The following is a 23,049-nucleotide window of genomic DNA, read 5'->3' on the forward strand; positions in this document are numbered from 1 at the left end:
TTGGATTGGGAATCAGGTTTGGGATTTGGCTCCTATTTTTTTCCCTCCAGAATCTTGTCTGTCATGTTTTTTTTTTTTTTGGAGTGAGGAGCTCAGCTGAGGGGTCGATTGTCTGGGCTCGGAGATCAGGGATTGTTATATATTTATCGTACCCTCCGCCTGTCGTGGGTCTGGGGCACGTCACCAGGACAGAAAAGAACAGAACAGAACCGAACAGGACTGCCGGCACAATGGACACTTGTGCTCAGTGGGTTTTTGTAGCTCGGTTTAGGCCTCCGCCTTTGTTCGCCCCTCAATGTGTGCAATGAGCAGTGATTAAATTAATTATGCCTGGCAGGTAGCCGTCCTGCTTCCAGTTCTCTAGCATCTCTAGTGATTCCCATAGAAAGCCAGCGAGCGTGAAGAACGAGGGACATTTGATATTTTTGACACTTTTCGGGGACCTGTAAAAAATTACAAGAAAGGAAAACCAGGCAGGCGATGAAGAACGCGCTGATTGCAGATCCTAATGCCAATCTCTATGGTCGATAGAGATGGGAAAGGTAATATAATTTCATCTTTGGAAATAATAGTATCCATTGAAAAGTATCCACTTTTTATAAGGTATAAAGCAGCTCCTCCAAAGTAGACTATAAATGTGAAGATATAATAATTACTTTGGCTACATTTGTTTAAAATAAAATTTTCAAAATGTTGTAAAATAAAACTAAAACTTGTTTACTTGATCTTTTTTAATTAAAGTTACAAATTGTATTTGAACAAGTTTTGTTATAATTTTAAAATATTTTATTTTCCTATTCCAATACCTACGTTTTATATTCCTGCCATTTATTTATGATATAATCACAATATTTTTTTCGATGTACTGAAAGATCAAGATGTACAAATTAGTACCTAAAACTTCTAATAGGTACACCTACCTAGATGTTGTGCATCTCTGATGCCAAGTGCCTGAACCTGGCCAACAATTGAAGTGTAATTTATGACAACAATGGCAGGCAGTGGTGAATCCTGCTCTTCTGCACTATAGCAACCTATTGTGGCCGGGTCAAGGCCCCCGACCCCGATATCCATCCAATATCGTCTGATCCCCATGACAAATGCACTCGCCTCGATCGGCGAGATAAGCCCTTGATCAGGTTGCAAAACACTTGCAGGCCGTAAAAGAAAGCCGATACGATTTGTATTCGTTGTTTTTTGTTGTTTGGTGAGGGGTTCAGGGTTCAAGCTTGGGATTGGCACTGCCATCCAATAGAGATTTGTTAGAGGTCTGGCCCATCCATAATTGAATGGCTGCAGATTGCTATCTGTTTTTCTTTTTTTGGTTTTTTGTTTTCTGGGATTGGGATGTCTTGAAGAAAAGCAGCAACAGGAAATGTGCAATGCACTGAACTGAACTAAACTGAACGGGGATTTGGCAAGTGCATTGTACTTGGTAATAAGCAATCTCTAAGGAGATCATCCTTCGACGACTTCGCAGTTTGACGTTTCCCGGTTTGACAGCGAAGAGCTGTCAGTTGAGTGCCGAACAATCCAATCTTTTATCTGTCAATCGTATTTACCATCAACGCAATTCACGGTTCCGCAAATCAATCCAATATCGATATCGTCATCAAATATTGAATTTCAGTCCCTTGAAAATAGATATCGAATTTCCTTGTTCCTTTTAATTAAATGAGAAAAGTATGTATTTTTGAATTTCCTATTAAAAGAAATACAATCGTTTTATTGCTTTTGTTTTAGTACTTATTATTAATTCAATTACCATCATTTTATTTATTCTTTAGATTTTCATAAATCTTTAAATTATTTTGTACATTTTCTACAATGTCGCCATATTTTTAGTAATGCATTTATGTCAAAACCTCTTCACTTAATTTATACATTTTAATTAGTCAACAGAACAGTAAAATTCGCTTAGTTGCGCCGCGTAGTTTGTGGTTTAAATATTCATGAAATGTATGCATTATGGCTTATTGTGAGTAAACAACTATTATTATTGGACAATTTTGATGGGCGAAAATAAATTTGAACATTTTTGGCAAATGTCAAGTCCGCTTGCTTATTATCGATAACATTGTTGATTTTTCGTGCACGCCCAATTAGGCGTTTGTAAACAAATTGAAAACTTTGTTTACATGCACACATGTGCATTGTCGTTTATTCCTCGTCCATGCAAATGTCAAATGTGAGAAAAGCCATTAAACGTTGGCGCTGAAAATAGAAACCCACCGCCCACTGAATTGTGGAAAGTCTCGTAGGTTGCGGCCCAAAAATACAAACCAAAAATACGGGCCAACGCAAGGAAAAAGTACGAAAATAAATAATCGGAATAAATGCAAAACTAAAGCCAACAAGAGTCGAAACGAAACAACAGCAGTGAAATGCTCGCACATTTTGCAATCAACACAAAAACAGAGGAGCGGGTGTGGTGGATAAACAGGCTGGGGAAAATGGAAAATCACAGCCAAGGAAGGGGTCCACTGAGAAAACTTTAAATTTCAGAAAGTTAACTTTACCAATGGGGAATTCAAAAGATCCTACAGAAGTTTTCCAGAATAAGTTTTTTCATCTTCTACAGCTACAGGATTTAAATTTATTTAAATTGGTTTTCAGGAAAAGAAAATGACTTTGCCAAAAATGTTTTTTAAAGTTTAAAGTAAACATATTTTACAGATACTAGAATTTTTTATGTTTAATTTCAATGTTCAATTACAAGTATTTTCTATAAAAATAACAATATTTAAATAATAACAATATTATTAAAATAATACTTACATTTTGTATACTGTTATGATATTTAATTAAAAACGTATTTGTTTTATGGCTCCAGAATAAAATTATTTTTGGAAGGATTGCTTTCTTAATCTTTTCATTTAAAACGTAATTCCATGACCCAAAAAAACAAATTCCCGCCACTATATTTACATAAAAACTATCCACATTTTTGGTGATCACGTTTTTTCCTAGTGCAGAAGAAGGATGAAAACAATTCCTCTCGTTTTGATTAGACGACGCAAAAATTGTTGGACGTCGGCGCGTAAACAAGAATCTGAATTGAGGCGTTAAGACTGGCAATCTTGTGCGCCCGACCGCCACCACCACCCACACCTCACCCACTTCGGTTCACTCAATCCATCCTGCACCTGCCACCCTTTTGGCGCCCCCCATTTCCACTAGATATATACCAAATAAACCTGACGGACGCCATCAACCACAACAACAATGTGCGAATGAACCCATATAACCGACAAATTCGGACGCGCGCAAATAACACAAAAAATTTAGTGCGGTTTTCAAATTTATTCTAGTGCTGCCGCGTTTTGTTCCGCACCCACTTCCACCCGCTCCACCCACCGCCACCCTTCCCCGCCCACAAAATCACCACCCCCGCCTCCCGCGGGCCCTACTTCTATTCAATTCCGCTGCGTTTCTTGTTATTTTTGTACTTAAATAAAGCGCAATTTGCGTTTTTTTTTTTCTCGCTGAAAGTGTTTTTTTCTGGTTTGTTTTTCAGCGCTTGAAATTTAATAGATTTGGCACACATTCGAGACAACATCATATTGGCAGTAGCCAGCTGAAAAATGTTAGTAGTCTTTGGGGATCTGGAAATTAAAATTTCAAATAAGGAGTACCAGGAATTTGATTAAAGAAAATTATAAAAATATTAATGCAATAAAGTAGGTAGAAATTGAGATAAAACTATTACATTAATTTAATTAAATTAATTATTTTGATAGAATTACTTAAATAATAAATTTAAATACACATTTAAATACAAGAGAAATCATAAAAACTTCTGTTTGGTTGGTTTGCTTTTAGAAATATGCATTTTGGTGACTGATTAATATAAAAATATAATATTAGAAATTTTCAATAAAGGAACTCTGGAATGAAATGTCCCTAACCACATTTTTTTTTGCTCTAGTTAACCAACATTTCTCGACCAGCGTCTAAGCCTGCCATAAAACCAGAAGTTTGCTCATTCTGCAGCTCTGGCTTAAAAAAAAAATCGTTTGGGAAGAGGAAGGCATTAAAAACAACTTACCGCAACCAACTTTGTTCAACTGGCATAGTATTTCACTGCCCATCAAAATCCGCCAACAGGTGCAATAACTTTTGCGCGTTATTAATGTCTGCCCCAACTATTTCCTTCCACTCGATTTGCTGCTGGCAAAGGTAAAAGGTGAAAATATTCGCTACGAATATTTTGCCACTGGCACACACTTAATTTGCATTCAAAACAAAAATTCTTTGCATAAATAAATAAAGTTGCTGGAATCCTCAAAAAAAAAAAATCAAAACCAAAGCGAGGCGAAACGCACATGTTTTAATAAACAAGAGCATATCCGAATTTCGGATTTCGATATGAATGAGCAAATGAATGAATGAATGGAAATGAGAATGAACGCCGTCTGCAAATACGAGTCGAAACGAATAAAACACAGTTTGATTTTATTTATTTTGTGGATATATTTTTGGGCCCATCCATTTCCATGGCGAAGCTTTAAATCTGCACATGCATTAAGGCCTGTTGTTTTTAATGATAAATGTGCCGAATACAAATCATTGCGATTGTGTATTTAAAGAAACCTATTTATTTAACTGATTGTGGCTTATCCCTTTGACAGCAAAGAAATTCCTACCGCAAATGTGACGGGATGCAGGCCATCACAAACAAAAACATTTGGCCTGCCAATAGTTGCCAGGGCGATTCTTATTTTGTTAAATAAATATTGCCCAGAGCCAAAAATTCTGTACAATTCAATTCGGTTCGTGTCCCTTTGTTTACAACAAATTTGTGTATAAATATGATAAAATCTGTGCAAATTGCAGGTTGTCACATTGGGTAATCTCTATAAATAAGAACACGTTGTAATTATATTTAATTCTATTCCGTTCCCCAAATGAGCTGTCTCATCAGAAGACCTTGGCACGATGAGAGTCTAGGCACGTGCCCCAATCTTGGCCTTGTCTTGATCCAAACACCTCTCTACGGATTCTCCATTTTCGTTTCGAGTCTGGCGCCAACGATGTGGCCTCCCAATCTTCGGGCCACAAGCTCAGAAATATGAAAAAATTTATGTTACTAATTAGAGGCTAACACAAAATGCAAATGAAGCGAGCAACACTCAAATTTGTCATATTAAGTGTTGTCTATTATATGTTTATGTTTATGTACAATTACAAGTACAAGCATATCATAAACAAATTATAAAACTAGCAAATGACTAATAATTTATATAAATATTATATCTTGCAAAATCTAAATAATAATTACACAAAGAGTGGTCTTTTGGGATAGGATAATGCCAAAAATATTTGATATTACCTTGACAATTAATGTACTAATTAGAGAAACCTTTGTCCGTTCAAAATAAATATATAATATATAAACTAAAATATAAGTTGGAAATATCAAAACGAAAAGATTTTATATTGTTTAAGAATTTGTTTCTTATTTCTTACAAGATAACGAATGTTCCATTTCTGATAAATGAGTTATCTAAAAATCAAGGAAGCAAATCAGCGACCGCAGCTGGGAAAATGTCGGAGCAATTTCAAAAGCGATTTCGAAATCGTCGCACAAATCGATCCAATGAATTCCGAATTCAAGAGGCGTTGGCTCGCTTTGTTTACAAACAGAAGAGGTGAGCGATGGGGGTTCGGTGTGTGGGGCCGAGGTAGATCCATCGATTGGGGGGCATATGACAGCCCAAAGTGCTCCATGCATATTAGATAAAATTATAAACAAAACATGAAAAGGCAACGCTGGAAATTTGTCACGCCCCACCGCGGCAAAAACCGACGTGGGGGTGGCGGTGGGGGCAGCCAGGGGTGCCGAACCCAAAGGGGGGAGGGGGTGGGGTCTCTAGATCGCGCTTTTTGTTGTCTCTCCATAGCTGGGGGTCGACCTATTCAATATGCCGACACACGCGCCAAACACCTCCTACGCAGGGCTAGATTGCCTTCGAATGCGGCGTAGTAGAAGACCCGCAATCAGTCACTTTTGCCACTGTGACACAGACGTACTTGTATGAGTTTAAATGAATTCAGAAAAATAAATGGGAATGAGGAGTACCTAAACATTAACCAATAATGCCTCACGCACCAAAATCGATTGGGCAAAATCGTGAAACATTTTTAAACTCTTTGCTATAATATATGTGTTAAGATGAATATGATATATTACATGTAATTTATAAATATTTATTTAATACTAGTATTTATTTAATAGTACTTTTGGTACCATATTTTAAAATCTCACTAAAATCAATTAAAATAAAAAAACAAAATTTGCATAAATTTTTATGTGTTTTGATATGAAATTACAAATTACAATTTAAGGTATGTTTTCCTATTTATTATATTCGAAAAAAATCAATTTTTAATAGGTTTTGACTTTCAATAATGAGAATCTATACAAATTTTATACTTTAGGAGAGTTTTTGTTTATCTCACTTGTAAATTGCATTATTTTACATTTGAAATAAATATATACAACTCTAATGAATTGAGATTTTTTATAACTAACTAGCCCTTTATATTAAACTTATAAAGTTAAAACCTAAATGAAACAACTTGCAACCTAAGATTTCCTATTAAATTTCTTCGTTTTCTTTTTTTAAATTTTTTTCTAGTATTTGAATTGCCTATTTTTTTTTTTTTGAAACTTTCGACATATTCCAGTGTCATACGAGCACTTATTTATTTGCTGGCAGTTTGCAGTCCAGCGTGGCTTTATTTTACAGTCCCCAGCCCACTCGATGAGTGGCGTCCATTGTTTTCGCCTCGCTTTGTTGTTGACGAAACGATCTGTTGAAGTTTGCCAAATGGATGACAGACAGGCGGACCCAGACCCCAAGCCAAACCGAAACAAACCGAACCCATGCGATGCCATGCCATGCCATGCGATCCGATCCAGATTCAGATCCAGATCCAAAGCGAGAGACCCATGTGGCGACCACTCGATCGTCGCATGATATGTGTCTCTATGAAATAAAATGAGATGAAATATAATGGCATGGAGGGGGGCACCAATAGTGGCGATTGTTTAGGATATCAAAGGGAATTTCGGTTGTTGAGTGATATGGAAAATATTGTTTATTTATCTAAATAAACAATGGCACACTTCAAACATTGGTTGCTTAAACAGCATTATTTGCTTTATAAACATTACAAAAAAATATGTTTAACATTTTATTGCTCTGTTTAAGAAAGAAATAAACATACATGTATTTTTAATACATTTATTTAGAACCTCAAATTTAAATTTAAAGCATTATATGTTCGAAAAAAACATTGTATGACTAAAATCTAAGAATATAATAATATATCATATTGCATTATAGTATTAAACCACCTTGATTACAAGTTCACAAATAATCTATACTATCTACAAAATAGTTTTTGTTCTTGCATTAGTTTTTATTTAATTTTAGTTTAACCAAACTTATACACCCCTTTCATACCCTTTAGTTTTATTTTAGCTGCACGAGTGCGATCCTCATTTGGCGCATTTGCTATTCGACTTTGGCTCTGCACATTACTTTTAATCACTCGTCATATTGTTGTTGCCATTGTTATTTATGTATCTGGCGACTGTTGTTGTTGTTGCTCTCGCTGGTCGCCAACTAATTTGCATATTAATACCCGCACACCCGAAGCGACCGACTTATCTAATACGAGCACACAGCTGTGCCTATTTAGAGCCGTGTTTCAGGGGTTCCAAGCCGAGTCCAAAAGCTCTCTATACTTCGCTATACTAAATATATTGGCTATGGGTATGGGCATGGGTATGGGGTATGGGTTTGGGGTCTGAGGCTGGGGGCCATATCGCAGATAAGGAGCTCGCCAGCGATCGTTTGTTTATAGTTCGCCCTCCCTCTAGTGTGCAGTCGAAAATATTGGGGTGAATTTTTAAGCAAAAAATATTTTTATGTTGTTTCTTATATTTCTTAAAGAAATTTATAAAAACCCTTGAGTATACATATAGGAATTACTCTAAAATATTTGATTAAATTTTAACATTTTTATATTTTAAATTTGATTATTAAAATATGTTACTAGAACCTATACTAATAAGTTCCCCAGGGGAAATGATTTATTATCATTTACAGCTTTCTTGCTACTTTATTATAATATGTATGTGCTTGCGACTTTATGATAGTTATTTTTTATGGTGTAGACTAGATCAAAGAGGTGCTACTGTGTGCCAGGGGTGCCGAAGCCCTGGCGCTCTTTTTTGTTTACTTTGAAAAGAGCCCCCCTTCGCATGGTGATGTCACAAGAATAACAAATGTTTTATTTTTTCTTCTTTTTTCTTCTGCTTTGTTTTTTTTTTTTTTTTTTTTTTTTTTTGCCGCTCGCCTCGACGACGGGCACGTTCACGATCACATCGGGGCGTATGTTAATTTTTTGTTTTGTTTGCAATCTATTAAAAAAAAAGGAGAGAAAAAATGATTCCCACTTTCTGCTTTGAGCATTTAAATACAACGACCAAATTAATTCGTATGCCATGTTTGGCGCCTGTTTCTGTAAACCAGCTTTATCTTTTCTGCCTCGCCGTTCGGATTAAAAAAACAAACAGCACACCATACTATTTTTTTTTTTTAGTTTCTCTATGGCCAAAGCACTGAACAGGCCCAGCTATGGGTTAATTAATTGACATCATGTGCCGACCCTATATGATCATTTCTGCCCTCCGTGGGGGAGAACTCGAACTAAATGAAAATCGATTACTAAAACGATTTTCTATAATTGATTAATCATAATTATGCAATGATTGCGGTGAGAGAAAGAAAACGTGAATATTTTTTAATGTGTTTACATATCGTCGTGGGTTATCGACTGCAAAGGAATACTTCCCCTGGGGAACCCAAAAATAAGTAAACAATTTGTGAGATATTGTGTATATTTATGTGTCACAAAAGCGTAGGTGTTGAAATGGGAGGAACGGGCCCACAAAGAGACATTAAGAAAATCTCATTAGCATCAGCACGAGATACAGTACTTAAGGAAAGGCGTCATCCAAGGGTCAACAGGGTGCAAATTTATCTGTCTGCAGTGATCAACAAATAACATTTTTATTAGCTTCCCTCATTTTTTAAATAAATAAAAAATACATACAAAAATATAGAAGATATGGAAAATTTAAAACTGCACTTTAAATCATGATAAACTATAATCCAAATACATAACTATTACTAGTTTGTATATAATTTGTTAAATAGTGTACATGTGCTTACAATTGCAGTGACGCATTTCATTTTTGGCACACTTACCATTTTCTTATTTAAATCAAAGTGCTTAAATGAATTGCTTTTGTTTTAATGAACCCATTGCCAATACTGTAAACCGTTTATATTATTCAGGAAAATAAAATTGCATCTTCCCTTATTCTCTGTTTTAAAAAAGTAACTTTTAAGCAATAAAATGTATGTACTTTACAGCTCATAAAGAAAACTGAGCTCAAATTGCCATGCAAATGGTTTATGTTTTGGACCTTGGATAAAGTGCATGGTGGGACTTTGTCAGTCATATACAATTTAATCTGTGGAGAAGACCTCGCCATTGTTGTGGCTTTTGACAACTTTCAAGTTTGGACCAAGGCCAAAAGCGTTAGCTCTGAAAAACAATTGTAAAAATGAATTCTAATTGTTTTCCACGACTTAATTTACTTATTGCAATAATTGGAAGAACTTGTTTTTAAACAATTTGATCTGGAATATAATTATGAAAAGTGAATACGCGTTCAGTTTTTTATCACACGGCGACTGCGTTCAGTTTTTCATCATTTGGTAACTGCGTGATTCTCCATCAAAACCTTTTAGTTCGTATGGCGTCTTGTTATTTTGCACTATTCAAAAATATTTTTGGAAATGTATAAGTGTTGTCTATTCGTCTGCGAAGACTATTTAGACCGATAAACTGATTGACGCAATTCCATTCCACGCGAGAAGGATCGCTGCGACTTGTTGGACATATGGAGGATTGGCATAATGAATGACTTTGTTTACAGCCAAATGTATCTCATGGATTCGCACGCGTCGAATGGCATTTCGATGGGCCGTTTGCGAAGCGGGGGAAAGTTCGACGATTGCGGGGCGCAAACGATTTCAGTTTCTTTTTTGGTCGGATCCTAATGATATCAATAAAAAGAACTAGGCCATGATAAAGAAGCGTTCGCCCGACTGTTTGTTTATAATTGTTTATACGATTTGCAGACCGAACAACTTTTCCAGATAGCCCGCAATCTATTTCCATGGGGAACCAGATGGGCAAGGCCGGATTATTATGGTGGGGCGGTTGCGGGGCCTTGAAAAGCACACAAACATCCCGTCACACACACTTTCCCATATAATTACACTCTTACTTGTGCACAGAAAAAAATAAGATTTACTAAAATTAGAATACATGAGATAAAACTGATAAAACATATAGAAATGTCTCTAATTTTGGTGTAGAAATCACTTGTTTTAAAATTCGCATAAAAATTCAATATTTTTAGTAATAAATTTATGAAATTATACATGAACGCTACTTACGATACTTAAAATTAAATTGATTTTTATTTCAAGTCTGGTTTAACAACGATTTCTCAAGGCGGATATATGTTCTCCTTAAATTCAAAATGTATTTAAAAAATTAAATTTAATGAAATGTGGGCTCTAAGAACATTTTTTCTCCGTGTACCGAAACTCACACTCAGATTCATTTCAATTCGGTGCTTGTATTTTGCAATTAGATTAGAGAACCCAAAAGACGTCGCAATAAAACATGAACAACACAACCAAAACCGGCAAACAACAACAACGAGAGCAACAACACAAACAACAACATAAGCAACAAGAGCGCAAAGCAAGAAAAACAAAAACATTAAATGGCGATTAAAAGTAATTTAGATAAAAACTCACCGAAAGCAGCAAGAACAAGCGAACAACAATGAAATTAGCAGAGTGTCTTGTTCTGCCTTTAAAATGGATTGGGGTATCCACAAATGAACAATGCATTTGTTGTAGAGAGTGTGTCATTAGCTAATTAATAAATTAAGGAAGTCTAAAATTAGAATTAAGAAATAGGATATTAAAATTAAAAATTATTACCAAGGCTAAAAGGGCAAATATAATTGCTGAAAAATATGATTCGAAATTTAGTTTTTGCTTATAAAAAAAGTAAGTTTTCATCCGTAAATTGACAAATAAATATTGATTTTTCTTTAAAGCGCAATGAATTTAAAAAAATGTATTTACCAATGACTCCAATTAAAAAAACATAAATGTACAATATAAACTCTTGGCTGTCCCACACAAGAACTTATAGCATATGTATTTCCTTTTATATATGAAAGTCTAATTAAATATTTTCTAGTTTCTGCAGTTTTTTTTTTTTGAGGGAAACATGCTTCGTTGCAGTTTGCCAATGTGGAAAATACATATCTTTAGCAGCAACAGGAACCAAAGCCACTTCTGCATTGGAGTTGGGAATGTTTTTGGGGTTGGGGCTTGGTGTTTCATGTTGGATTTTTGGGGAGCAGCCAGAGTGGAGGAGCAAAGAGTCGGGCAGTCTGATAATGGGCGCCAGACTCGCAGACTGGAGGCGACCGACGCGCTTAACTGATTTAGTTAATTGTATTGTTTTTCAATTAAAGTTCGTATTAATTGAGCAAACAGCGCCGGCAAAGCCAGCAGATATGGTGCGCTCAGTTTGGCCCGGCGTGACCCGTAGTTCCATTCCGCCGATAAGATAAAAACCGTGGCAAAAGGCAAAATCCGTGGGCAAACAGCGCGATACCAAAAACTGAGCAGAAACCGAAGAACGAAGTAATGAAAGCACTGAAGTGCTGGAACGGAGTTGGCCAGGCCGAAGTAGCGCCGTTTTTTGTTTGCACATTGATAAGCGCGATGTGAAAACATAAACAAATATTTATGCGCCTATTTATGCCCATCCCCAGCTGTCCCTGTCCCCATATACTATATACTATACTATACTTGACTGGTTGTAGCCTATCTGTATCTGTATCTGAACCCGATTCTGTATCTGTATCTGTGCATATTTGCAGCCGTTTGTGGAAACACTTAATTTGCTTATTTACTGCACAAATATTAACACTACAGCTCGAGAGGCAGAACAAGTTGATCTCGGATCCGTGGAGGAAGACCAGTTGACAATCTGAACGTGATTAATCTCGGATTAACGTCATGGTTTTGCAATTTCAGAAAACAAACGATTAAACTTATTGTAGTATTCTTCTATAAATAATTTCTTTAACAATATTACCACAATCAACACTTTTAATTGCTTAACTTACAAGAAGATGCCTTTCTGCATTACTTTTCTATAATTTTTTTCCATTTTATTTTTTATCAAATATAGCTTTAAACAAATACCAACAATAAGTCGTTCAAATATGTTTGCAACTCTAATGATTTTTTCCAGTTTCATTTCGTTAATAATACAGTGAACTTGCCTGTCAGAATTCCTTAAAGGTAATGTGCCTTTTTATTAAGCGTTTTATATTCATTTAGCCATTAGTGAATAGCTTGATAAAAAATTGGAATGCAAAATTAACTTTTAAAATTTCAATTGATTTCGGGCAATTTTAAATGGCATGCAAATTCTAAATTCAAAAATCTGGTAATGGCTTATATTTAGCAAAATGCTTTTTAATGCTGTGTGACAAATCGATTTTGATGGCCCGAGAAGTTTATAAATAAAACGATAATTTAAGACACCCGAGTTACCGAACAGCCATTCGAAATGGCTCGTAAAAGCATGAAATTTTGACAATTTGTGAGTGCAAGTCACTGGCTTAAACTGGTTCGATATTTGATGGCTTTACTCCGGCACTTCGATTGTTAGGTCACCTCAAAGGGTTTGGGAATGGGAATGAGAATGGGAATGGGTAAAAAAAAGGCGTAGGTCTGCAATCGAGTGTGTGATTGCAGGGCAGTTTGTTTGGGTTCTGCTATAATAACAATAAAAGTGGCTCCGAATTCGAAATCAATTAACGCAGAGTGCTACTGGGCATGACAAGAGCGTCAATATTTGCCCAAAATAATGACTGACAAATAAACAGAATGAAAATGACACTCACACGCAGACCATTTTGGGCCTTGTCCCATGGAATTGACCCGTTGTCGTCTGGCCAGCGGAAACCAATCCAAACGAAACGAATCCAAACGAAACACAACCAAAACAAGACCCTGCCACGCCCACAAATTTTCAGTATTTGCTTAAGCAACTCGTCGGATGTCACAAATGTGTCAATAACCAAAAAGGAAAGTTACGCGCTCATATTGCCGCATCGAATCTATTCAACGATTTTTGTTTATCTGCCAAGTTTTTCTTCTGGGGGACAAACATAAGCAAAGTTTTCCAAGAAGTTTCCGTAACTTTTCTCTGTTTACCACCGAGTGACATGCTAATGTGGTCAGCCGACACTGATAGCAAGGCCTTGGCTCGGTCAACATCTATTTACCATTTACCATTTACCATTTGAATGGAGGGGTTGCAGTGTCCACTGCATTGTCCCTGGTGTTGGCCAATACTGAAAACATGAATTTCGAAATTAGTGTCGCTAGAATATGGCTGACATGTTTATTTTGACCCGAGACTTTGCCCAAGAACAAAAATAAATAAGAACTTGTTCTGTGTGCTGAGCTACAGGCCCCTAAATAACTCATTTTATTTTGACGAGCAAGGCATAAAATTGTCTTTCATAAATATTATGTGTTTACCCGAAATATCTAGCTTCAGATCTTAATTAACTAATGTGGTTCCATCATAAAAAGCAAAGGATCATAAGTAAATGAATTATATTATTTATTAAATTATTTAAAAGAAAAAAAGGGAAAGATTTTAAACAACCAATCTATACAAACTTGTTATAACGTTATTTTCTTTTATTATTTAACCTCAATTTCGGTTTAAAATTAAGATAGCAAGTCCGCTTAAATTAATACACTGCACATAACTCAGCAACAAAGAATGTAATATGGAAATTCCGGAATTTCACGTATCCTTCGATATATATGTTTGGAATTTGATTTCCTCCACTTATATATATTTACATTTATTCGAGTGTTCGCCGTTGTGGATTTTGGGCCTTGTGTGGCATATTGATAAAGAATATAGGCGGCGGGCGGTGGGAACTCCGATATTAATGGAATTTCTAAATCAACGGATTTGCATTCCATTCCGCAGGAGCGACGAGGACGACAGCCCAGGAGCGCAATTCATTCATTCGGGATTAGCTGGAGCGACCTCGCACTTGCCGCAGTTGAATGTGTGCACGTTCAACGAGCCTCCTCATAAATCTTTGGGCATTTTTACTATGCAAGGACCGAAACTGTATTTTAGCCAAAAGAAATTAGAAAAGAAAAAAAAAACTCCCGGCCAGGGACTGAGTTATTGCTTACCTGCCGCCGGGATCCTGCTTCCTGTGTGTCGGCATCGGTGTCCTAGTCAAATTCATTCATAAATTTTAACACCGCTTTAAGTTGAGCTGTCAGCCCGGAGGTGCGAAAGAGATGGAACTAAAGCGGCACTCGGCCGGGCCATAAAAATGTCGCATTATTTTATGCCGACACACGTGCGAGTTCTGCGAAGGACACTTCCGGTTTCAAGGATTCCATGGAGGACCACAACCAGAAGAAGAACCGTGTGGAAATTCGGTAACGAAAGACTCTGGCCTAAGTGACTCGACTGCTTTGTGGCCAGCTCCTTTGTCCGGGGAATTTGCATAGAACCATGGACAAGGTTTCTCCTCAAGGAATCTGGCCTTGAGAAGCATTCCTACCTGCTCAATGGATTGTGCAATCGAAACTGGAGCAATTAACCTGACTGCTAATTGAGTCCGCCGAAGCGAAGGTTAATATTACGCCATCAGTTTGGTTTGCTGGAAATCTGCCTTGGGCTATTGTGTTTTATATGATTTCCATAGAAAGGATTCTGCTTTTATGATTCTTAAAGTGCTGTAAAGGAAACACGGATATAAAAACCTAATAATAAAAAATATATAATATCTGAATTAAATACTAAAACGATGCCAAGGAAAAAATTAAATATGTTTAATTCGTAATGTTCTTTAATTCAAAGGCTTTTGTGAAAAATCTTTTTTTGGTGGAGCCCCAACAACTGATGGATTTATATTGCCTAGTGGTTTCCCCAGATATCGATAGATAGACAGACTTTGACACGTTTCAGGTCACTGCATTTTCAGCTGCAAAATATCACTCAAAAAATATTCCATTTCGCCTGTCAATCATGCAGCGCTTTGATTGCCATGCAATATAGCAAAAATTTCTGCGTATGCAACAAATTTGCGCACAATTCGCATTTCGCTTTTGATTGATAACGGCACGCAGACCGAAAAAAAGATACATAGATAGATACATGCCCGGCATGCAAATATTGCCACCACCCCCAAAAGAAATCTGCAAAATTGAATCATTTCACAGTGACAGCAAAATATGAAATCAGAAATGGAATTACAAAAACTGGCAATACACCAACCATCATCCACCTGCAGTCGGAACGGAAACGCGGGCAAATTGAATTGTGTCACCCTCCGAGAAAATCACCCAGCCCTCCCCCTTTCTCCCCCTTCTCCACTCCAGACCCTTGGCCACCCCCTTGGGCATCGTCTGTCAGTGGGTTCTTGAGGTGAAAATGTAATTATTTATTAGCAGAAAAAACGAATATGTATAACCCATGCACACTGGAAAAATGTGGCCAATAAATACGTAATAAAAGTGGATTCCTAGGAGAACTGACTAACAGTTTAAGGCTTAAAAGATTTTACTTAGTAAACCTTACTAAACTTACTATTGGGTAACTTTGAATCTAAAAAATTATTTATTTATTTTACTAACATGGAGATATCACGTGATTAAGATTAAAAAGACTGTTTCATATGTCAAACCTTTTTTATTTAAAAATTCTAAAAGGGTTAATCAAATTTATTCCTAAAATGTGTATTAACAGTTATGTAAGAACTTCCCTGTTTATCGAAAAAAAACATAACTGTTCTTCAATCTTCCAACAATTTTGTGACATTTTAGAAATTGGTTAACGACTTTGTGATGTTTTCTTTGAAGCAGGCTAAAAGCCTTGTTAATTTTTAATCACCATAATGTCGAATCAAACCCGTATGCATAAAACAACTGTTGCGGGAAGACAATTTGGCATTTGTTTTCTGTGCAGCCACCGGCACTCCGTTCCGTTCCGTTCCTTTCCGTTCCGTGTGGAAAACCGGAGCGAATCCGTCCGTGTTCATGACGCCAATCAAAACATGACGCACGGCCCACAGAGGGCGCCACCGTGCCCCAACGCACGTAACGATTTGGTCGCTCTGTGGGAAGCCAAAAGGGAGAAGGGAAAAAGGGGGGAAGGGGAGGAGGAAGTGGGTGGTGAAAAGAGGGGGTGGGCCAACGGGGCGGATGGGTGATAGCTGACACGGGCACGTATGTAGAATTAGTTTACGAATTGCTGCAGGATACGTGGCCCAACATTTTTCAGCAAACATTTCCCCCCACATCCCCGCATCCACACACACACAAAAAAGGGCCTGCACGAATCGAAGGACCCGGAGTTGGGTAAAACGTAGACCCCAAAATGGCACAGTGGGGAACTTGTCAAATAAAGAACTTATCGAAGTTATTTTGGAATTTCCGTATTCAAAGCCATCCGGGGTGGGCCGAATCCAAGGAGATGGCGATATGAATCTTGGCCAGGTTTGATTTCTCAGATGCCCTCCTTGGGGGAAGTCCATATGGGGGAGTGTTTTTGACGGCCAATATTTATCAAGATTTAAGAAGAGGGATAAAATACTGACCATTAAATAAGGGGGTTGGGTTCTTTAGCAAGTAAAATTTCCATTGTTCGATCAAACTTAATTTGTCATATAAACTTATTTTGCAGGAATTTAAATTTAAAGATTAGTTTCTATTTTAAAAATATTTATGATATGTATGTTAAGGTGATTATTTCGATATTTAACATTTTTGTATATAAAGACTTTAAATATCAATTATTTTAACAGATAAGAGAAGATGTGCGAGATAAAATCGAAAATATTTCCACTGTGGCAAGACCGAAAAATAGACAAGTGTGCAAAAATGGGAAGACAGCAACATCATAGTTGCTTGGCAGTCGGGGGAATTGGCTGGGATTTCGGTGGCAGGGCTTTAAATGGGGGGCTTTGGACGGGAAATTAAGGTGGCATTACGGGAGGGGAAAAGCGAAGCGCCTCGAGAAGTGAGCAATTTGGAGCGCTTGTAACGCGGCGTCTGCCGACAAGCAAGGCAACCTGAGGCACACAAATTTTGGCAGCTCTATTAAGCGATGCCGCTCCGGATCCGTATCCGGAAAATCCCCCCTCTCCCCCTTTTCCCTCCCCTTTCAGGTATCCAAAAACGCCAAAAACCCTTGCCCACCTTTAGCTGAAAACTTTTTTTGTTTGCCTCTCTCACAGTTCGTTGATTTTTCTGCGGGGAAGGTGGCAAGGAAAAGGGGTAAAGGAACTTTTCCAAGAAAACTTGGTCATGTGTATGTGTGTGGATTTTGAAATGAATATGCATGGGCATGGAGGGGCGTGGCTGGTTGGAGGGGGCGGGAAAAACTCTTAGCAAAAGTAAATTTAAAAGTTTTTATGCGCTACTGTCGGCGTGTCCGCCTTGGAGATATGTATACATATATATATGAGTGGAGTGCACACTTTTAGACAAGTTTTCTAGTTCTTTCCCGTTTCAAAAAGTCCCCCACGAAACCCCTTTTTCGATGCCGTAAAATGTGCGATAATTCACATAAGCATTCTTATCATGTGTGTGTGTGTGTGCGTGTCGAGGCGAGTGGGCGTGGAAAATGATTGCAGTGTGTGTATGTGTGTGTGTGTGTGTTAAGTGCGTGTGTATGCGTACTTCCTGCGGAAAGAAATCACCTACCGAGCATTTAGGCAAGCGAAGTTTTCCCGGCTCACGTTCCACTCGAAAGCCATTACACCGCCCCCATGCGAAAATATTAGTACTCCCAAGTGTTGCAACTATTTCACAAAATCAAAATCTATAATAGGAAAAGGAAATATTTTAAATATCATTGCAACATTTGATTTGCAAACCTAAAAATTGAGTGTGAACTTTTGTTTATTCTTATTTGGGGTTGTATGAAATTATTTGAAACTTATTTCTTTTTGTTGGATTTATTTATATATTTCTTAAGAACTGCTTAGAGAACTTAAAAATTGGATTCCCTTGGGAATAATTAAACAGGGAATGCCTAAGAGGTCCATATATGTAGCTTATCGAAAATATTCCCACGGCACTACTTAATACCCTTTTTTATTTGTCTCAATAATATTTAAAGCTCTGAATGACTCAAGCTTTTTAAAAAGTTGAAATATGTAGAAGTTGAAGTTACAGATAAGGATACATATTTTGATAACGATGATTTACACAAACCAATCCGATTTTCTTTGTAAAAAATTCCAAATAGTTTTTATACAAGGACACCTATTCAAATCCGTTTGAGCTAACAAATCGAGGCACATTTTTTCCTTGGCAAGGATATCACACTGCTGGATTCCGACACCTGGATTATTACTAACATTTTCGCACGTACGCATCCGAAAACCATTTAAATAACGCTCCATCATCTAACCCACCCACGGCTGTGTGGAAACTTTTACACGGCAGCACTGTTGCTTCGGGCTGCTGCGCTTTATGGACTCCTGGATGGGTTTTCCCCCGGCTTTTCCATACCATTTTCCTCACCACTACTTGCCTAACCCATAGCTGGCGTTGATAAATGCACGGAGCATAAAAGTTTGAACAAACTACTTGAGTTTTTAGGCAAATTTTCGCCTCGAACTAGAACGTAAAACGTAGCCAACTACTTTCCACTTTACCTGGCGGCGTGCCACGCCCCCCTTCAGCCGCAACGCCCCGCCACGCCACGCCCTCTTACAAATCGCTGGGCCCATTAGAGGCTTGGCAAAAACGCCGCTAAATGCGACGTGAATTATTTAAGGCACGTGTGTTGTGCAGAATGCGGCAAATTCGACAGTGAAATGCATTTATTATTGAAGATATTGTCGGAGTCTGCGGGCGGAAAAAAAGGGGAGGGGATTGGAGGGGGTGGGAGCGGTATCCTTTTGGCCAATTATGTGGGTGGTCGAAGGGGGGGAGGAGTTACATTTTGATAAACGTTTTACAGTTTGAGAACTTTTCTTTTCTGGCCTGGCACGTGATTGGAATTACGCGTGTTCCGCCCTTGGCCCTCAGCCAAAAAAATTTACACAAATCCACAAAATGTTGGATGGATGGAGCTGAAGCAGAGTTTTATTGGATGAGTCGGTTTGGGCCAGCAAGCGTGTGTGCCAGTGTGTGAGTGTGTGTGTGGAACATGTTTGCCATTTTGGCAATCGACAAATGTTGCACACACTGTGAGAATTAGCATAATTTAGTTTTCGCGCTCGGGGCGTTCTCGAATCTCCAATCTGTCTCATCGCATCACGATTATCGGAATTGATTGAGTGCAAAGCACTTCAGGTGGAATAAACCTTTTTCCTTTCAGACGCCTCAATTGAATTGGTAACATATACCCGTTAATCCAAACAGAAACGCATCAATTACAGAGGCGATTCGAAAACTCCGAATTTAATTTTTGTTTATGTATATTTTTAATGCTTTACAAATCGGTAATTATTTATCTCTAAGTGATGTATTCAATTGCAGAGTAGTAGAAAATGGAATTACAAAAAGGATTTAGAATAGATGTGGGTATGCGGTGTAGATAATGGTTTTACATCTGGCGATTATTTTAAGGACGTTTAGGTCCCTCTTCCGTTTGATTGCACCTGAGAAAAAACTTTAAGGATCGGAAAAAACCATTAACATTAAATTGAAATACAACTTGTAAATTAAGTTTCTTTCTATGCAACAAATTGGCAAATATTTTTTAAAAGCGATTTAGAAGAAAATTAAATTTGGAGCACCATTGCGAGCAAAAATCCCAACGATTTTAATTTTTTCTATATTAAAAACAAATAAAATGGTAATCAAAAATTTTGTTGTGGTGAAATACCTTTAGGGTAAAGCGAAAAAGTTTATCTGTTTGCCTTAAATATTTTTCTCAGGTGCACCTAGGACTTTTCCCTCCCTAATTTTTCAGTCTTCAGTTGGCAGCTGGCTCGCCTGCGCCATGAACGTGCAGGATCATCTCAAAAGGATCCCACTCGAGATCGGATTCGTGCTTGACCCGCCGCCGGATGGCCTGTGGGTGGTGTGGGTGTTGTATTGCCAGCGGGGGATGGTGTCCTTCGTGATGGTGCTGCACCAAGCCGATGGGCATGTCCTGGGCGTGCTCCACCAGTCCTGCGGTGGGCGGTGTCGGACGGTAGTGGTGCAAATGCTGCGACGGGTGGTGCTGCGGCTGCTGGTGGTGCTGTTGTTCGCTGACGATCTCCTGGATCTGCTCCCTGGTCTGCTCCCGCTCATCGACCTTCTTCAGCAGGATGTCGCGCATGAAGGTCATCCGATCGAAGTGCTCCCACGTGGAGCGGAAACCCTGGTGGGAGTACTGGGCGTGGCGCTCCTTTTGCAACTCGTCCACGTACCGCTGCTTGATGATCGACCAGCGAGTCTGCATTAGAGCTGGAAAAAATCAAGAATTTTTCGGAGAATTGTGAAAAGTTTTTCAATTTAATTTTCGTTTAAAAAATCTTCAATCTCATTACCATAACGTAATGAAATTTTAAATTGATCTAGTAAGCAAAAAATAATTATAGTTATCTTGTCTTTAAGAATTTGTTGTTCTTATTTGAGACACAGGTCCACTTACTTGGGGTGAGTCCCATTTCGATGGCCGCCTCCTTCCAAACGGCGGACGTTCGACTCTGGCCCTGTCCCTTTTCGCTCCGTTGGCGTCCCGCCCAAAGGGATGGGCGAGTTTTGATGGCATCGATTATACGTCCGCGCATGCTATTGTGCAACGAACTTGGGCGGCCCAACTTCCTAGGGGGCGTGGCCACAGCCTCGGAGACCACAGCAGCTGGCGGAGGTACCAAACCCGTAAAGGCGGTATAGGTCATTCCATGGTTTTGCCCCTGAGGCGGTTGAGGAATAAGATGTGGCAGCGGAGGGTCGGTGGGAGTGGCAGGAGACTGTAGCCAGCTGAAACTGCCGCTGGGCCGCCCGCGTCCATGGGAGGCGCTGGGCAATGGAGGTGGCGGCGCTGGAGCAGCTGGTTCCTCCCCAACTGGAGGCGGTTGAGGCGTAGAGGGGCCAAGATCTGAGCTGGAGCCACCACCGCTCGAATGAGAGCCCACGATCTTGGCTACCGTTATGTTATACATGAAGGACATTGGCTCAAAGTGCTCCCACTTGGTGTTGAAGCGATCCTTGTGAAGGATCTGGCGGTGGACCAAATTGTGGTAGTGGTACTTCATCTGGCTCCATATTGATTGCAGTTTAACTAATAATACATAATATATATTATGAGGAAAATTATAAATGAAAGTTAAGAACTTTTAATAATATTATTATTATTATAATATTATTGCATCATAATCCAACAAAAAGAATTTTCCTTTATTACCATGATATTGACTTTCAAAGTAAGCTCAAATAAACAGTCCATTTGCACTGCGATGCTCTTTTATGCCAAGTCTTGCCTTCTCGTTCATGAATATTACAACATCTAGTGGCGTGGCAAAGATAATTAAGCCTATTTTGAGCCACCCAATTGCATTTATCAAAGTACATTACACCCCTCAATTATTTCCATTGCGAGTGCTTCAATTTGCATTATATAGTGGCGTAAGCTCTTCTATTATTCCAAACGGGCGGAGACTTACAATTTCTTTACGACATGCCCTTTGGCTATTTCAGACTAAGCACTGTGACGTATGTACTTAGAAACAAAGGCTTAGCATTAGTAGAACCAAGTTCTTTAGGTATTAGGTATAAATTAGGTATTTTAAATACCAGCAAACTAACTGGTAACAGCAAGTAGATTAAGTATAAAATTAGTTTTGGTTCTAATTTATTTTTAAGCACATAGTTTTTAACAATGATTATGGATTATTTACAGGATTTGATTTTTTTTTTGGGGATAAGTAATATTAGTCCCCCCAGAAAAAATCACCACTTCGCCACTGGGTGTACACTAAAAGAGAACGCGAAAGGAGAGCGCGAAAGGCAGCAACAATTTCGCACCGGTTGCGAGTGGGAGAATGGCACAGTGGCGCCGAGTGTGAGGGGGTCTAAATAAGAGTGGACCATGGGGATTGGCATCCTTGTTGCGCTCACCTGTCGGCACATGACCACCGAACTGCTCGGCGATCTCAGTCCACATTGGCGATGTTACGCTGCGGCACATGTGCAGCTTGTTATTGGAGTCCCAGATCTCCGGGTATTTTTTGATCGCCTTTAAAAGCTGAGCGCGGTTCACGAATGGATCCTCCTTCGGCATGGTCACACTCAGACCTGGGCACACTGGCGCACTGGATGATACCGGGAGCGATTGCAACGAGAACAACGCCGGCGGAGCACAACTGCGTCCTTTGACATCAATTATCGGCGAATAACTGAAAGTAGAGTTTGCAAAAATATGCGAATTGAAAATGAAAAGGCACAGCGATTGGGGAAAATAGAGAAAACGATGACGGCGACGACGACGGCGACGCCAGCTTTTCGCTGTTGTTGTTGCCCCGATGCCGAAGAGATTGGAAAGGCAGCGAAAGCGTACACGAGATGAGATACACAAAATGCAGGCGAGAAGAGAGAACAGGGAGAATGTGCAAAAAGAAAAAAGAATGAAGACAACAACAAAAAAGAGGCAACAGCAGCGACGTCAGTTTTACATACAAAAGTCTCCGCGTGTAGGTGTATGAGTGACTGAGTGTGTAAGATGGCAGGGCGAAAAAAAGCAAAACAGACAAAAGCAACAAGACCAAAGAGGAGACAGACAAAAAGCAACAACACATCAGCAGCAGCGAAGCTCAGAGCTGCAAAAACCGAAAAACAACAGAGAAGAAAAGCACAGAAAGAA

General features: G+C 38.6%; 1 protein-coding gene across 2 annotated transcripts; it reads right to left on the bottom strand.

Moving 5' to 3' along the window:
• Positions 1-19,654: 19,654 nt before the first annotated feature.
• On the bottom strand, positions 19,655-22,836 carry LOC108100654. Of its 2 annotated transcripts, none has more exons than XM_017204665.2 (3): positions 22,308-22,836; positions 20,839-21,471; positions 19,655-20,651 (listed from the first exon to the last, which is right to left on the bottom strand). In XM_017204665.2, exons 1-3 carry the CDS (start codon positions 22,468-22,470, stop codon positions 20,173-20,175), a joined length of 1,275 nt encoding a protein of 424 aa, XP_017060154.1. In that variant the 5' UTR covers positions 22,471-22,836; the 3' UTR covers positions 19,655-20,172. The 2 variants fall into 2 exon arrangements, with proteins under 2 accessions (XP_017060154.1, XP_017060153.1); XM_017204664.1 differs by lacking the exon at positions 22,308-22,836 and adding an exon at positions 21,595-21,835.
• Between the last annotated feature and the right edge of the window lie 213 nt (positions 22,837-23,049).

Source organism: Drosophila ficusphila, unplaced genomic scaffold (assembly GCF_018152265.1).
Source record: "Drosophila ficusphila isolate 14025-0441.05 unplaced genomic scaffold, ASM1815226v1 contig_286, whole genome shotgun sequence".
Taxonomy (NCBI): Eukaryota; Metazoa; Arthropoda; class Insecta; order Diptera; family Drosophilidae; genus Drosophila; species Drosophila ficusphila.

What these genes read in the sequence shown, in the direction of transcription:
- LOC108100654 (XM_017204665.2), bottom strand. Translation starts at nt 22,470, where the DNA reads ATGCCGAAGGAGGATCCATTCGTGAACCGCGCTCAGCTTTTAAAGGCG. An exon ending in CGGTGGTCATGTGCCGACAG is followed by an intron (nt 21,472 to 22,307) that starts GTGAGCGCAACA and finishes ATGTATTATTAG; the next exon opens with TTAAACTGCAATCAATATGG. An exon ending in CGAAATGGGACTCACCCCAA is followed by an intron (nt 20,652 to 20,838) that starts GTAAGTGGACCT and finishes GATTTTTTCCAG; the next exon opens with CTCTAATGCAGACTCGCTGG.